This window comes from Numenius arquata, chromosome 18, assembly GCF_964106895.1.
Source record: "Numenius arquata chromosome 18, bNumArq3.hap1.1, whole genome shotgun sequence".
Lineage (NCBI taxonomy): Eukaryota > Metazoa > Chordata > Aves > Charadriiformes > Scolopacidae > Numenius > Numenius arquata.
Window position 1 is genome coordinate 10,527,475 of NC_133593.1, and position 17,600 is coordinate 10,545,074.

Sequence of the window (17,600 nt, forward strand, 5' to 3'; positions counted from 1 at the left end):
TCTTTCAATTACAAAACACAGAGAAAAACTCTGAAAATACGAATACTTTCTTTTTTTTCTTTATTTATGTGACAATGCTTAGATTTTGGTCGCAGCTGCCACTAAAAGAAAGATTTAAAGCAGCCCCTCCCTATTCCTTACCCACCCCGCATAACCTATTTTTACCTTTCAAGCCAAAAAGCCCTTTCGCGGCATTTCGCCTCCCAGCTTTCAGGCCTCTCCCTTCTCCTTGGGGGCCGTTTTGGGGAGGAAAACCCCCAAACCCCACCCAGCGCGAGCCGCTAGGCTCCGAGCTCCCCGCTTCCCACCGCTGAGCCCGCACAAACTCGGTGCATGGGAGGCGGGGGGGGGGGGAAACGAGGGGGGGCGTGGCCAGTGGGGGGCGTGGCCGTTGGAGCGATGGGCGTGGCCGTCGGGGGGCGTGGCCGTTGGGGCGGGGGGGCGTGGCCGTTGGGGCGGGCGGGCGGCGCATTGTGCGCGGCGGCGGTGCCGGGGCCGGGCCGGGGCCATGGAGCGCTGGACCGGGCGCGTCGCGCTGGTCACCGGCGCCTCGGTGGGCATCGGGGCGGCCGTGGCGCGGGCGCTGGTGCAGCACGGCATGAAGGTGGTAGGCTGCGCCCGCAGCGTCGACAAGATCGAGGTACCGGGGGTGAGGGAGAGGGGGCGGTGGGAGAGAACCGGGGCGGGTAGCCCCCACGGCGGGAGTATCCCACGGGTGGGTCCCGGCCGCCGCCGCCGCCCCCCCCCCCCCCCCCCCCCAACACCGGGTCTCGCCGGGCCGGGGGTGCTGCCGGTAGCGCCGGGCCCGCGGGCTGCCTGAGGCCGGGCCGGGGCCGGGCCGCGGGCGGGTGATGCCGGAGCGTCCCCCGGGTGCGCTGGGGGCGGTCGCGTCCCCGCTCCCAGGTGGGTCCCCGCGGGCCGGGGTCAACCCCTCGGGTCCCGGAGCCCGACCAGAGGGAAGAGCACGGGGGGCAGAGCGGTGCGTGGGGATTCACGGAGCCGGGGGGGGGGGGTCCCACCCCCGAGGCGCAGGGACGCTCGGCTGGAGGATGCTCGAGGAGCAGACCCAGTTTTGGGGGTATTTTTTTGAGTTTAGCTCTTTTCGAGGATGCAAATAGCACCTGGCTGCTCGCCCCTGCGCTGTGCTGAGGTTACAGGGAGTGGGTTTGGGCTGCGAAATGTTTCGGGGCACGTTAAACCCCACTTGGGGTGGGATGTGACACGTTTCTGTCCCCACGCTGGCGGTCGGGAGATGGGATGCTCTTAAGAGTCAACGTTAAAAGAGAGTTTCAGTCCTTCACGTGTTGTTCACCCTTACGATGAGCATCTCTAGAGCCAAGTCAAAAACCTCACCATGTTGGCTTAAAATAAAGATGCTTAAAAGAAATAGTTTCTGCGGGATCCTCCTTTTGTAGTTGGATACGGTTGCGGGCTTTCCCTCATGATGGCACGAGCTAAAGCTTAGTTACTTTTTAAGAAGTTTCCTCTGAGAGAGGATAAACGTTATAGTCAGCTTAAATATTGTCATCGTGGTGGTCTGGTGCCTGCTGAGCTAAAGGAGATCCATACGAGCATCCAGTCTTTGTATTTCCTTAGCAAAGGCGATAAATACTCACTGTGCATAGTTGATGGCACCAAGAATAGATTGTCCAAAAACTAATGGAAAAAAGGGCTTCCCACCGCTGGTGTGTGAGAACCCTTCCCGGACCAACAATCGGACCGGGACCTAACACGGTGTTGCTGAGAAGTGGGGTTAAATAAAGAAACGCTCAGAAGACACAAAACTTTTTCCATTCTTCATCGGGAATCAGAAAGACACCACTTGCCGAGAGGAGAAAATACACCAGTGTGACTTAGTTAACTGTCCTTTGGGGCTTGCTTCTAATTTTGGACTTCCCGGCGTTTTGATACCGCGGTTTACGGGGAGAGCCGAGCTTCCAAAGGCTTTCCCACGTGTGGCAGACGGTGTTTAATGTACTTTTATTCCCTGGCTTCATGAGGCTGTTGTAGCCTCACGGCCTCTGGTAAAGGATGCTGTAAAGGATGCCGTTGCTTCCCATTCCCCCCAAAATTAGAAAGAAAAGCCATTTCCAGTATTACTCTTTCTTTTGAAATATTTTGATTTTTTTTTTGGTAAAGCAAATCAATGAAACTTACATTTTCCTTTGATGCTACAGAGGAGTTTCCTTTCTGAAGCCTGAAAGCCTTTCTTTCCGACGCTCTTCCGGCAAAAATAGAGTATGGATTTAAGAAAGAGTACTCTTCTAAAGGCTTTGCCTTTCTCTTTGAATCGGCACAAAGTGCAGTCCCGTTTCATGGAGGTGATTTCTCTGGGCGGTGCGGTACGCACGTTTACTGAGCAGTGCTGACTCTTTGGCATCTTCCAAGTCTCTTGCTACTGACGTGTTTGAAAAACTTGCGTTAAAGAGGGCAGCAGCCGTTTGTCCCCACTTACTTCTTTCTCCCGTCCTCTCCAAGGACCGAGCTGTCAGTTGTTTTGGTCGGTGTCTGGACTGTGTTTTGCTCCGTTGCTATTCTGGTTTTATTTACTGCGAAGCACGCTTCCTTAAAGAGGAAGAAAATCCCAGAAGGGAAGGTGGTGGAGCACGAGGTGGTCCAGGGTCACTCCGGGAACAGATCCATCACCTCGGACTGGCTGCCAGGGACGCTTGTGTCGGTGCAGATGAGGCTTCTTACCAACTCCTGCTGTATCTTCGGAGCGGGGTTGTTCATGATAACTAAGCTTCCCTCCAGGAGCTTCACCTTGTGGGTTTTTTTTTTTTTCCATTAAAAAAAAAAAAAAAAAAAAAAAAAAAAAAAGAAAAAAAGAGGAGGAAGGTATTCAGGCTGCAGATTATTGAGCCCACGCTGGGACTTGGGACTTTGGACGTGGCTGTAGGAAGCTGTTTTGAGGAGCGGGAGCTGGCGTTGCCTGCGGGGATGACGGTGCTGCGGTGGCACGGCAGGTGATGCAGCCAGACCCCCTCTCCGGAGCTGCCAACGGGGCTCCTTCCCTCTGGAGGGGCTTCGGATGCTCCGGGTGGTGGGAAGCAAATGGGAAGGTCCGTGCCATCGGTGCTCTGCGAGCGTGTTGTTACCTTGATTAGTTATTGTATAACCAGATCTACCCACAAAATACACTCATCTGTTCTCTCCGGCTGCTGATTTTCCAAGTCGTCGTTGGTCGGGAGCTGGGGGATGGCATCCTGGGGGGAAGCCTGGCCGGGGGTTTGAAGGATATGTGAATTTGGGCGTAAGGGGCAGGATGGGGGACACGGCGCTGATGTTCTGGGCTGGGGTACGGTGACCGAGGGACGAGAGGAGACAAATATGAAGAGAAATACCAAGGAGCTGATGGTTGGTGCTGCCAGATGTGAATAAAGGAGAGGTTGGAGCATCACAGCCCTAGTTGCTGCAGGACAAATCTTGTCGCTGTATTAAAATGGAATAATTTGCTAAATACCCCTGCGGATAACAGTGTACAGAGGAGCGAACCCAAAAAATAAATCAAGGCAGCTTGGAATGGAAAGAGAGCGAACAGTACAGTTTAAAACCAGGAATACAGGACTCGTTTTGTAACCCAAAAGCGTATGTTTTCATTAATGTTATGCACTAGTCATCCATTTTAAGGTAAAGTGGCTGGAACCACTCTATATGGTGGTTTTATAACCTTCTGTAAACTGGTGACTGAAAGAGTATGTTGTCTTGTCGGGAATTTAACTCTGGCCATAAATGCTATGTCAAGATTTCTTAATCTCGTGGAAAATCAGATAAGGGCTTGAGGCAAGATAACGAAGGAATTGCAAAGTTGCGGTTTTGGTATTAAACCCGTGTCATGACTCCAGTGCTCTTCATTTGACTTTTGAAATAAAAATGTTAATGGCTGACAAAACCTGGGGGAAAAAAAAAAAAGTCGTCTTTTTTTTTTTATTTTCTTCCACTGGCTCTGTAGAAAAGCCACGGCCTCAACTTGCCTTGAGCTGGTGTTGACCCTCACAAGCAGCCTGGCATTCCCCACTCGTCATTGTGAGTGGGGGCTCTGTGGGGGGGTTGCCCAACAGTAACTTTTTTACTCTAGTCAGACTTTGAGGAATAAAATAGAATTAAAATAGCTTAATTTTAATTTTGCGTGCCAGGAGATAATTTGGGTTGAAAGCCTGCTTTAAATGAGAAGCCTAGAGGTACTACCAGCTGTCAGAGACAGTTTCGGCGTGTGCTTTTGCTGTTTTCTGCTCTTCAGTTACCTACACGCGTTCCAAGTCAGGAGTGAGCGTCAGTGCTTTAATGAATTAGCCGAGAGTTTTTAGCAAGACCAGGCATTGGCGGAAGCTGCTTCCTATTAGACCATCACCTTCACAGGGACCCCCTCGCTCATCACTTGGGTCTCCAGCACGGAAGAAGACTTGCTGTGATTTAATGGCTTAGTACAGCTTTAGCTGGTACACGCTAGCACGTTAAGCTGCAGCCGCTCCATCCCGCAGACAAAAGGCAGAGCATCACCTGTGATGGCTTCTCTACAAGGTTCTTCAACTTTCTCCTTCACGACGTTTTCCAGGAACTCGTATTTAATGTCTGACTTCTTGCAGCAGCACGAAAAAAGGAGAGAGTTTCCCCACGCACGGGACAAAACGCTTCCCCCTGGGTTGGTAAAACACTCTCTGGTCTTTTATTAAGTGTGATGTGTAAGTTTTATTTTGCAGTGTTTGTCCCCTGGGGTGAGGAGGAGGCTTGGGAAGGGGTTTGGTAAATGCAGGGTCTGGCTCAGGGGCGTGGTAAAGGCATCGAGATACTTGGATGCTTTTCTTTTGGAGCACAGGGAGCTGTTTCCAAGGAGTTTGCAGTTGACATCTGGTATTTTACACTTTTTTTTTTTTTTTTTAATAATAAAATTTGATTTCACACATTTTTATATTTATTTTTTGTAGAGAATGGCAGAAGTGCTGACCGGAGCTCTCCCTCCGGCCCCGGTGTCGGAGCACTGGATCCGTGCACGCATCGCTGCGTGGCCGGGCCGTGGCCGATGGGAGACGCTCCGGTTGGGGTGGTCCCACCTGCTTCAGGTCGGGCAGCGCCTGATGCTGCTGCGCTCGGTTCTGCTAGAAATCTTCCAGCAGCTCGTTTATTCCTTTGACACCTTGCTGTAGGGCGGCCGTGGGCATCTGTCACTTATTTGTGATTTTTTTTTTTTAATATATTTTTTTTAACTTTATTTTTTTTTCCAATGCCTTCCAAGTGTTGTTAATTCATTGCTTGGAAAAAATTCCTCGGGAGAGATGTGGGAAATCAGCTGGCTCCTGCAGCCCTTCCCATCGCTGCTGGGAATAGCTGGGTTGTGGCATCGGGTAGGACGGAGCAGAGCTTGGCCTGGTGGCCGGCTCCTCTTGGAGCTCCCAGTTTGTGATGGGAGCTCCTGGGGTCCAATGCAGGCCAAATAACAAAGCAGCCGGCTTCTCCCAGGAGACCGACGAGCATCCCCTGGAGCAGCGGTACCCGGCTGCTGGGCCAGAGGGGGATGATTGGCGGGGGGGGATCCACTGCTCTCCCAGAGCAGTGAGGGGAGATCGGGACCCTCGGGCAATAGCCTGCTCCAAGGCATTGGTGAGATTTAATCATGGATGTTGTGTTCTTAAAAAAAAAATAAAATAAAAATACCTTTTTCTCTTTGTTGGGGTGTGGAGAGGGAGCTGCGCAGGAAGCAATAAATGTGGTTTAAAATACAAGGTTTACCCGATTAATTCTAATGCATTTGTGACAGTTATTGATCAAAGGTAACATTTATAACCAGGGACTCTGTTGTCAAGGTTAGATCTTGCTCAAGAAATAGCCTTTGATAAGCAGAGCTATTGATTGCAGATTCGAGCAGCCCGGTCTCTGAAGAGGCCAGCGCTCGTTCCGTCAGGCAGCGCCAGGGTGGAAGGAGGGAGAGGGAGCCGAGCCTTCCTCCCGGGAGCTGAGCATCCCCAGGAGCCGTTTGTGGGCTGGCTGATCCCTTCCACCCATCGCTGTAAGGTGCAAGGGGGGCTCTCGACCCCTTCGGTGCTCTAAGGCGGTTAATTAGTGGCTAAATTTCATGGTACCCGAATGTGGAATTTAACTGTGTTGCGTTCAAACCACATTGACGGCTTGGAGCTCAACTGGTTAAAATTTTGGCCTCCCCCTGTGGGTGTCTGTCCGTGGGGTCAAGCTGTGGGTGTCCCTGCAGAGCTGGGTGTCCACAATGGGGTCTGTCCCCCTGCCCAGGCTGGGTTTCATGGGGCATTCCCCAAAAAAAAACCCCCAGGTTTGCTTCTGTTCCCACACTGTCTTAATCTGGTGATTTACAGCCATGGGCTCGTGGCCGAACGCGAGAGGTGTGAACTTTAGCGCTCAGCTCCCGTCCTCCCTCTGCAGAAGGTGGATGAGCCGCCGTCCCCAAATGCTCATCGTGGACCTCATCACTCCTCTCTCTCAGCTCTCCAGGCTGCAGAGCTGCTGGGCTCTCTGGTAGCCTGATGAATTATTATTTTTTTTTTTTTTAAGGCAGGGTAATCCCAAGGCATGGTCCCCGTGTGAATGAACGACCTTCAGAATCTCCTTGGCCTCTGGAAGGGCTTGTTTTGTGTTTGGCGAAGGCCTTGCCTCAGGGATGGTGGGTGCTCAAGGCCTTTGAGGTGCTTTTATTGCCGCTTGTCCCTGACCCGATCCTTTCCTGATTAAATACGAAAGAGATCCCAGAATTGCTGTCTTGGGTAGCAGGGAACAAATGCTCCTCCGGCCCGGTGGTTTTCCTCAGCCTTGAAGCTCAGGAGGTGTGTGGGAGATGGGTTGTTTTGAAGCCGGGTTGGATTCACCCTCCTTCCCCCCAAAAATGTGCTTTAAAACCGTTTTATTGCAGCAACCCCCCTTCTCTGCTTCTCTTCAGTTCCATTTGGCTTTGCAATAGAGCAGCAATAACAGTGTCTGCTGTGCCTGCAGCCCTAAAAATAAGTAATGATTGAGCCTTTTCTGGGATTTTGGAGGCGTGGTGGGTTTTTGTTCTGCCTCTGCCACCCTGCGTAATGGGGCAGATCAGGGACTTGTCCTGTGCCTCAGTTTCCCCATGTAGAATCTGCTGCCCTGGGGAGGTGGGAGGGCGGGATGGGGACAGCGTTCAGACACGGACTGTTTTTCTCTGTGTTTTGGGTTTATGGGAGGGGGGGGTCCGGGCACAGTGTTGGGGAGTAAATGTGATGGTGGTTTTTTTCTGCAGAAAGCTCTGCAGAAAGTCCTGGCTGTGCCAAAGCCGAGCTTTAACCCTCGCTCCTGCCAGTATCCATGTGGGAAGTGTTAATGGTGATTTCCTGACCGACAATATCATTATTTTGCCTCGGTTGGCTCTGGGTGGGTTTGTGACACCCTGGTTCTATAGGGTAAAGTGGGACCGGGGTGCTGCGGTCTTGTTCCTTTGACCAGACTTTTCTCCCTGTTAGGCTGGTGCAGATCAGCCGCAGCTCTGCTCAGCTTAACCGGGGATTAGTGTCGGTGTAGGAGCGAGCGGGACTGAGCCCAACGCGTCCGGAGGCGTTGGCGTTGGTACAGGTGTTTAATCGTGGCACCTGCAGCTGGTAATCCCTGCTGTCGCTGCCGCTTGCTCCGACCAGGGCTGGGGCGTGCGGGAGCCTTCGTCGCACTTGCCAGTGGGTGGTAAATCTGGGGTGTATGGAAATTCAGGATCCGCCACCTGAACTTTGGTGCTGGGGAGCATTGGGAGCCGATGGAGGGAAGGTTTGCTCCTCTCCAAGTGTGTGTTAATCTGTTTTTTCGGAAGAGGCTTCGTGGAAGGTTACAGGGGCATGGGATGGGAGCCGGTGAGGCAGGAGTGCATGGGGACCAGGGATGCTTGGTGCTGCGTCGCGAGCTCTGGAGAGAAGCCAGGGCTGCCCTGTGGGGTGTTGAGAGGGGAAAAGGCTGATCTCCTGCTGGGACGGTGAGACCTGCAGTCCTGGTACAGCTCCCTGTGTCACAGCGAGGTGCGGGGCTTGGCCAAGCTCTGGGAGCCCAGCGGCTGCCATCCATGCTTAGATTTTCCTGGGCCCCCGTGCGAGGAGAGAGCTCACCGGTGGGTTATCATCTGCTGCTGCTTTGTCTCGCGGGTGGGGACCCTGGGGCTGGGAAAGAGGGGAAAAAAAACCCCAGTGAGCTTGTGACAGAGCTGGGAACAGGTCCTGGCTGATCTCAGGAGTGCTCCCGAGTCTTGCCCACAAGGTACGGTGATGCACTCGGTTACACCGTGTGTTATTCAGCGTGGGCTGATGGTTTCCATGGACCTCTGATCACACCCTCAGATCTTCAGGGTGTCACTAGGCATCTCAGATCTTCACTGCTGCAAGACTGGGTGGAGTTTGATTTTAATAAAAATAAAGAATTTTTTTTTTTTTTTTTTCCGACTCCCTGAGCGTAGCGGAGGTGTGCTCGCCCGCGGTGGAGGTGACACAGAAGGCACGTGCCGTGATCGGAGGGTGTCAGGCTGGAGCTCAGGCTGGGCTCTGCCCTCCCAGCGCTGTGTTTGCAGGTTGCCTTGGAAATCTGCGCTCGAGCAGGCGGCGATCCAGCCTGCGACACGTGGACTGCGCAGACACTGGGGGTGTCTTGGAGCTCCGTGGTCTTTGAACCCGGCTTGCCAAGGCAGCCAAGGGCTGGTGGAGGACCGTGGGCGGCTGCGATAACAGCAGCTTCAGTCACGATAAAGAGTATTTGGTTTCTTTGGGGAAGGAGAGCGTCTACGTGCCTGGCTGCGTGGCAACCTGCTTTATGCGTGTTGGAGCTGAAGAGCAGGCAGGCACCTACGATGCTTGTTTTAGGGTAGTCATACCTCAGAATCAGCAAGAGATATTGCTCTAATGAGCTGTCATCGTAGGAGCCGTGTATTTCCTCCTCCTCCCCCACGCCAGCCCGTAGCAACGTGATCTGAGCAAGCAGTAAAAAAAAAAATAAATAAAAAATAAAGAGAAGCGCCTTCAGCCTTGACGCAAGGAACGATTGTTTGAATGCCTTAAGGTAGCAGGGAGGTTCAGGGCAGCGTAAATGGGGCGATTTGGCTTGCGTGTGTGACACTGGAAGTTTAAAATTAAATGAGCTAGGGAAAAAACCTAATCTTAGATGTTTAACTACCTCAAAAGCGCAGGGAGCAGAGAGGGCTTGGAAAAAAGCAGCGAGAGCCTGGAACAGTCTGGGAGGACAACGACCGGTACTGGGAAGACATGACCACTCAACCAGACCCCTGTTTAGCAGGGAGCCTGGCCTCAGTGGCTGGGATGGAACCAGCTGAGTGGCTCCCTTGGGCCTCGCTGCAGCCATGGGCAGGAGAAGGGCAGGAGATGCCGCTTGGCTCCTCCAGAGCCCGTGGGACGGGTTTTTCTGGGCAAAGGGCAAGTACCGTGTTGATGTTCAGTGTCCAGAGCCTGGGCAGCATCCAGGAGCTGACCTGGGGATATGCCAACATGTAATTTTGTGCTGTCTCTGGTGGGTTTCATAAATTGTGACAGTACCAGGGGTGTGAGGAGCCTGGCAGGAGACAGGGCTGCCCTTCTGTGCTCTCTAGTCTTGATGATGACCCGGCTGGGACTGTTACCCCTCAGATGCCTCTCCACAGTCTGCTTCTCGCTGCTGGAAGCTGATAAACAGCAAAGAGGTCCAAGAGGTTCCCCAGGGTTTTATTCCCTTCTCTCCCACAAAATGAGATCTGATTTTTCTGGGTTATTTATTATGTGAGTGCTGATTTTGTGTGCGACCTGTGAGTCTTTGCAAGGACTGTGAAGTCAGTACACTTAGGATGATACAGGGTGAAAAAAATTCATACAGGGACTTAAATTATGTTCAAGTTTCGATCATGTTTTTTCCTTTGCCTGTGCCAAGAGGTGGTGGGTTTTTGGAGCAGCGTGAGAAATTCAGTCTCCCTGACCAGGCAGCCTGTACTTGAGATGCGCTTCAGATAAACGGTCTGAAACCGGTGCTGGTCCTTCTTCATCTGTACTAGATTTTGGTATTGGTGCCCCCAGCTGAGTACTGCGTGTTTGCTTTTCCATTTAAACCATATTTTGTGAGCTTCCCAATCCCCACCGTTCTGCCTTCTGTCCTGGAACAGACACGGATCTGAGCTGAGGAGCGGCGATTGGCAAACAATCAGCCAAAAGCATCGACTTAAAGCTCACGAGAGGGAAGGAGAATCACTTTACTGCTTTATTCATTTGAAAACTCTGTTTAGACTCCCATGGAGGCCCTGTCTGGGCACCTGGAGCCAGGTAAAAGGAACTGGAAGAAATGTGAAGTCATACTTGTCCTTGGATTACGTACGGGCAAAAAGCCCCAGGTACCCGGCAGCTCTAGGGAGGGGCTCGAGGTGATTATCCCTCTTTTACGGATGGGGAAACAGCTCTGAATCTCGCCCGTGGTCACAGAGCACACTGTGGAAATAACCCCCAGTCTAGTGCTTTATTCACTATATATCTCTTCCTCTATTATGCTGTTGCACTGGTATTAAATCTTAATTAAAAGAAGCTTCAAACTTGCCAATTAGTAAAATGAAAGGATTTGTAAGCCCCCAGTTTTCTTTCACAGCTCTGCTGCTGTTCGTTAGAATTTTTCTCCTTCATTTCCTTTAGATAGCAAAAGTAATTGGGGTGACTTTAGTTTCTTTCCAGTTGGTTTCTTGGTACAGCTATGTATTTAAGCACAAGCTAAGTCAGTAGGATGCAAGTACCTGTGACGAATGACAGGTTAGATTAAAAATTACCTAATGGTTTCTTCTGGCTTTAATCTCTCTGAACTAAATTTGTCTGAAGTTAATAGGATGGTTTGCCAAATAAAGCCCTACGTGACTCTTCCTTTTTTTCCCCCTCCCCTTAAGAGTTCCTTGAAATGTTTATATCAATTAGTTTTGTAAAAGCATTTTACTAAGACTGAATCTAAATGCGTGGCGCTGTGCCCTTTCCAAGAGTCGTATGCACGAAGAGCATTAACCCCTTCTTGGGAGAACTGACGGTTTCTTAACATATGGAAAACCTCCCATAAATGTGAGGCATCCTTTTAGACCTTTAAAAGCAGACGGTATAATAGTATATAGTAAGCAGCACGACCAGGTTTTCTTCTTTGTCTTTCTTAGACGTAGGTAGGTGCTAGGTGGTTTTTTTTTTCTCCTGTGCTCATTCATTCATCCAGTGCTGCTGGCAGCCGAGATAAATCACTCAATGATGTCAATGGAAAAAATTGGTGTCTCAGCACGAGCCACATTGCAGCCCACGTCTCTAGTGCATAGCGCCGTATTGGCTCGTTCTATCACACGAGTAGCTCAGACACCCTTTGTGGAAAGCTGGTTTTTCATGGGTGTTGCAGAACTTGCTGAGTACTGGTTCATACTGTGTACTGGTTCATACTGGGTAGTGCATCAGAATTACTGGGGCGAGGGCTTGCGTCCCTGGCAGTGGATGGCTCTAGGCTAAACGTTTTAACGCATAGGGTATCTATTTCTTCTTTATGTTGCATTATCCCAGTTTGTACCAGTATCTGTAGCACCTGGCTGTCCATTTCCAAGCATCCAGTGGTAACGGTGTGGTACAGAGATGCTCAGGTCCTGTTTCAAATCTTCATCTCCAGCTGCTGGAGGTGCACTGGCCGCCCTCTGTATTGGTGTTGTGTTACGTGGTCACTCTCACGTTGCTTATGAAATTTGGGAAAAAAAGCTTTTTTCTTTCTCTTTTTTTTTTTTTTTTATTTTCCTCCTCATGTGTGTCGTGTGCTTAAAGTGGAATGAGCATTAGTTGAGTGACTTAACGGATGCTCTGATAAAATACCGCAAGCTCCCTAATTCAGAGAGGTGCTGTACATGAGTCTCCTCTTGCAAACATGCCCGCAGCTGATGTTTCTTTGAAGAGCCTGTGATGACTTTATCTGTAGATGGTTGAAGCACACTCAGCTCCGCCTGGATGTCAGTGGTGTTCGGCACTTCATTTTCAAAGAGAATTTGTTAACACAAGTGTAGCCTGAGAGATGAAAGGATCCATGTTGAGCCTCGTTTGAGGCGGGTAGACACCAGACAGGAAAAGAAGGATCTCGAGAGGCATTTGATTTCTCTGGTCACTTGTGGCAAAGAAGCCTTTCTCCAAGTGAGAAAGAGCTTTCTCTTGCTGTATCTATGGCATAAGATGAGGAGATCGACTGGGAAAACAGGGTGGGCAGCTCCACCACGACAGCCACTGCTGTCCAGAGCACACCTTCTTTTGTCTGCTCGCTCATCGGGGTTGCTGTGCTGCAGCCCATGGTGTTCAGACCCCGTCTACCTCCGTCGAGGAGCTCTGCTGAGCAGCGGAAGGTTTCACTGAATAGTGAAAAGTGACAGCTGAACGTGGAAACGGAGATATTAAATACGGCGTTTCCCTCTGGGCTGTAGATGAGCTTGTCTGTCCTTTCCCATCCATGCTGATGGGCTCTTCTTCCTTCCAGCCAGCTCTCCTGGTTCCAGTCCTCTTTTGGGACTTTGTTTCCGATCGAGCAAACTCAACGCGTCCTGGCGATTGCAGGGGTGCCAGGACACCAGCCCTCTTCCAAGAGCAAATTAAGACCATACTCCTGGCCAAGACCTGGTGAATTAGGAAGAAAAAGTGGCAGACATGAGCCGTGGCACTTTGCGAGCAAATACTGGGTGGGATGGATCCCTTAGCGGAGTGCTCGAGTTTGGGCAGTGGGATGGAGAGAGCTCTGAAGCTGTCACCTTGGTGCCAGGATATGAAGAACGTGGCTGAGGGCCCCTTGCCCATCTTTCCTCCTTTGCAGGAGCAAGGCCCCATCCCTGGAGCAGTTTAGCACCTTCCAGCAGCCCTTCGTACTGCTTTTAATTTTCTAAATGCTGCACTTGCAGATTTTTCCCACAACTGTTTTCTCAAGTGTGTACTCTGATTTTTTTAAAAAAAGATACATATTTTTCTACTATTATCAGCACATAATCAACAAGATGGCGTGTATAACAAAGTGAAACCAGCCCCGGGAGGGCACAGAGAGGGTACGATTCAGTCTCAGGGGCACCTTTGTTCTCCGTCAGGCAGAAATATTGTCTAGCTCAGGCCAAGCAGAGCTCTCCAGGGAGCGTGATGCTGTTGGGATGTATCGATCTCTGGGCTGAACTCAGCATGTCCGTCCCCTTCTCGCTTGGTGCTGTGACAGCAATAATAATAATAATAATAATTCCCGTGTTACTGCAATGCCTTCACTGAAGCAGTACCCAGAAAAGAGAGCGGCTTCTGGATGAGACCCTTCGACCTGGGCTGGTTTTGGCTTGTGGTCCCTGAAGGCTGTGGGTTGCTGTGAAAGGCAAATCAGAAAAGCTTAAACTCACTGTCTGGGGACTTGGCCCACCTCTGCGCTTGAAAATCATTTACCAAAGAGAGACACTTGCCCCAGAGTAATTAAAATGAATTTGCTTGGGGCGCAGAGAGGGGTTTGGAGCTCCTGGCTTATCTGTCCCTCTCCCAGTGCGGATGCTCAGCCCTGCTCTGTGTAAAACTTGGCTAAGAGAAAGTTGGTCACCAAAGAAGCCACTGACGAATCACAGAATCACAGAATATTTTTGGTTGGATGGGACCTTTGAGATCATTGAGTCCAACCAACAGGAAAAAAAAAAAAAAAACCAACAAACCACCAAAAAAAAAAAAACCCACCCACCAAAAACCCTAAAAAATCTCAGAACACCAAAACCAAACCAAACGCCCACAACCACACACCACCCCACCCACAAACAGACACAACCCAACAATCTCGGGCACTAGAGCATGCCCTGAAGTGCCATGTCTACACGTTTCTTAAATACCTCCAGGGATGGCGACTCCACCACCTCCCTGGCCAGGCTGTGCCAGTGCCTGACCACTCTCTCAGTAAAGTAATTCTTCCTAATATCTAATCTAGACCTCCCCTGCCCCAACTTCAGACCATGAAGAGCACACTTCATGATTTGGAGTTGGGAGCCAATTCGCATCTTCAGGTGGATTTTTTTTTTTTCCCCCCCTTTTTGGGCTTTGTGGCATCTAACCCAGTTGCCAGCCCTGCTTTTTACCCCGAGGCACGCGGGCATCCTGTGCTGTGCTGGCCAGGGAGCTGAGAGCCCATTCTAAAAAAACTTCAGGGACCAGAACCTGCAGGTTTCCCGGGCGTGCTGGCATCTGATCTGCGGGATGGCACGTGTTAGAGGCCAGCTGGGTGGGAGCTGGGCCTGTGCTTTGGTTTGGCATTTGCCAGGTCCCGTGGTGGTTGCGAACCGATGCAGCCCCACGAGCTCTCCTGGCAGCCTGCGCCGGGGCAGCAGGTCCTGTGCTGTCTCTGATGCTTATCTTTTTCTTCTCTTTCCCCTTTCCCTTATGTTCCGTGGGGTTTTTTCCTTTTGCTTAATGTTTATTTCAGAATTTGGACATCAGGCTGGCTGACAAACTCTGCGAATGTCACCGATGCTGGGTGTTTTGGGGGACGAGTCTGTCCCTGCGGCAGCTGCCGAAAGACCAGCTCTGCTAAGTGAAAGGGACCGCGGGGACGGCTGGCTTCCCCTGGGAGAAAGACACCTTCAGTGCTCTGGTTTGTCACTGCTTTCATTAGAGCAAGCCATGTCCAAGGCCAGCATGGCTCTCTAGGCTCCTCGTGTCAGTACAGATGGTGGGGCTGGTTTCAGCATATTCCTTCTCCGAAATGTGGGAATTTTTCCATGCGTCTTCCTGGAGGGCCAGGACCAGACTGGGAGGTGATGCTGTACCTCACAGCAAGCAAAAAAAAGTCAGCATCCCTCCAGTGCGAGCTTCCCAGTGGTGTTTCGGGTGATGCTGCAGCTGGTGGCCCGGCTTCCCCGTGTCCTTGTTTCTGGCCGAGGCCGGGTGAGCCCCAGGGCAGGAGCTCGGCTGGAGCTGGGATGTTCTGCAGCCGCCTTCATGTGCAATCACCGTCCTGCCGTCCTCTGCTTCCAGCCAGGGCAGGAGTGCCGGGCCTCGCTCCTCCTTTTCTGGGCTGTGAATTGCAGTCCTTGGTATGCAGGGAGGAGCCGGGAGGAGTGGGAAAGCTGCCTCTGGCAGGAGAGCGGCTTTATTGCACCCTTCGAAATGTCACGTTGGCGAAACCGCCGCGGGCGATGGCGGCGTTCGAGTGATTTGGTGGACGTTTGTAGCCAGAGTCCATCTCTCTGCAGAAACCAGACATCACGTGGCTCTCGCCTCACGCTGGAAGCTGTCACTGTCGCTAATGTGACACATCAGAGATGAGATGCTGCTTCTCATTAGCATCAGGGGGTAAAGGGCATCCTCCGGAGGATTTGGTGCGGTGGCTGCCGCATCATTAACACAGGCGGCCAGCAGCAGCTCTTGGCCTTTCATTTGCTTTATATCATCTAATCTTATAAAAGATCTGGATGCTTGGAATAATTGTTGGTAGTGGCTAATGAGGAATTCTCAGGCATGCGATTGCCGCGTCCTTTATCCGCGTGGCAGACTTGCAGCGGTATTTATTTGTGTTTTGCCAGCACCTGCTCACCTTGACCTGTATTGCCTGGGGTGATGGACGAGCGCAGAGTGTGTCCTCAAGTTTAATAACTTAAAGGCTCGAAGGGCTCAGACTCCCGTGTATATTGAGATTTCTTTTTTTCTTAATTAGCATTTACAATGATTCCTCCCAAGCGCCTGCTCTTAAGTCAGGCTTGCCAGGAAGCTGCCGTGTTTTGTTAGCCCTGGGGTGTGATTTTAAGCAAATGGCTGGATAAGCTGCTCCACAAGGAGAGAGGAGGCTGATGGCTCTTTCCTTCCTTCCTTCCTTTCTCTTCCCTAGAAATTGGCAGCTGAATGCCAGAGCGCCGGCTACCCGGGGACCCTCATCCCGTACAAGTGTGACCTCTCCAACGAAGAGGAGATCCTGTCGATGTTCTCCGCCATCAAGACCCTTCATCAAGGAGTTGACGTCTGCATCAACAACGCGGGGCTGGCTCGCCCGGAGCCCCTGCTCTCGGGGAAGACGGAGGGCTGGCGGACAATGATAGATGTGAGTAGAGCCACTGCGAGAGCAGGAACTGTGCTGGATTTTTATTTCTTCTGGCCACCAGCACCGTTGTCCCCATGTACTTATTTCACGTGTGCAGAGCTGAGGACCTGCTTCCCATCTGGCTCTGACATGGCCAGGGTTTGCTGATGTGGAAGGGGAAAGACATCATGTGGTGCTGAGCCACGTGCCTTCTCCCTGAAGTATGAAAACATTCAGTACCTTCAGCAGCATTTTTCCTTTAGCTCAATGGCTTTCTAAAGGGTGATGAGCCTTGCTTTTTTTTTTTTTCTTCAATAAAATAGGAAATTGAATGCCAAGCACTGGCTTTTGTAGCTAATCCTGTTAGTTGTAGCAGTGGGTTGTAAAATGGGCAGATTCTTTTTGGCTTAAAAAGCTGTAATGCTTTTTGTCTTTATAGCGTAATTTTCTGCCCATAATCTGGTTAATGCTGGGTGTGAACGAGGCAATTTCATACGCCAAACTGGGAGCCTGTGCGAATGGTCCATGCCGTTTACTAGCAGCGCTTCTTCCCGGGTGTCGCTCTCCTGAGGTGCTGCTGTGCCTCTTTTGGGACTTCTCCATCTTTTGTCATTATGCCATAGCCCTTTTGTGCACATTGCGATGGCACCCATGGCTGTGGGACCCCGGGCCAGTTTGCAAGCCCTTGCCATGCTCCTTTTGTACTGGCCTTCTTGCAGCTCCGGCCAGTGAGATGCTGAAACAGGAACTTTTCACGAAGGTGATTTTCCCCTCTTATAGTACCTAATTTGTGCGTGAAAGCGTCATCCTCGGGAACAGGAGTCAAACTCGTGGCTTTGAGTAAACCTCGCAGCAGCTCCCGCAGCTGTGAGAGCTTGTCCTAGTGAAGGGATAAATGTGTCTCTTTGAAAAGCTGCTTGAAGCTGGAGGCTCGGGGCCACTACGCCCGACAGCGGAGTCAGCCGGGATCTGTCGGCTCCCGCGGCAGCCGGTGGCTGTTCATCCAGCAGCAGATTCAGGGGCTGTGTAAAGCAAAAGAGAGGCACATCGAGGCCTCAGACTCCTGCTGCCAGGGCAAGAGCTGCCATATCCTGGCTAATTAAGTTCTTGTTAAGATTTTGGCCGGTCTGCTGGCTGCTGTGACTGCAGCCAAAGCAAGCTCAGCTCGGCTTTGTCTGCCCGGCCAGGCTTTTGTGGGTTGCCCAGCCTGGGTCACTGCACAGCCGCATCTCCCCGTCCTTGGTTGCCATGGAGTCTTTAAAGAAAATTAAGTGAAGTGTAGCTGAGGCTGAGTTGGTGTAAAGCAGGGCAGTTCCCAGCATTGTCTGGCTGCAAGCCTGGCCCCGTGGGTCAGGGCTGCCCAGGGAGGTGGTAGAGTCACCATCCCTGGAGGTATTTAAGAAACGTGTAGACATGGTTCTTCAGGGCATGCTCTAGTGTCCAAGATTACTGGTTTGTGGTGGGGTGCTGTGTGGGTGGGTGATGGTTTTTGGTTTGGTTGTTGTGTTGTGTGTTCAGGTGGTGGGTGGTGGTTTTGTTTGTGGTGTTTTGTTTTTTCTTTTTTTTACTGTTGGTTGGACTCGATGATCTCTGAGGTCCCTTCCAAC

The 17,600-nt window shown here is 51.3% G+C and overlaps 1 protein-coding gene across 1 annotated transcript in view; it reads left to right on the forward strand.

The window, feature by feature from the left end:
* Window positions 1–463: 463 nt before the first annotated feature.
* The window catches only part of DHRS11 (dehydrogenase/reductase 11), a 28,180-nt gene continuing 11,043 nt past the window's right edge, over window positions 464–17,600 (forward strand). The window contains exons 1-2 of the mRNA XM_074160781.1: window positions 464–640; window positions 15,805–16,014. Coding sequence (XP_074016882.1) covers window positions 509–640; window positions 15,805–16,014 — 342 coding nt within the window. The 5' untranslated portion in view covers window positions 464–508. The remainder of the gene's footprint in view (window positions 641–15,804; window positions 16,015–17,600) is intronic.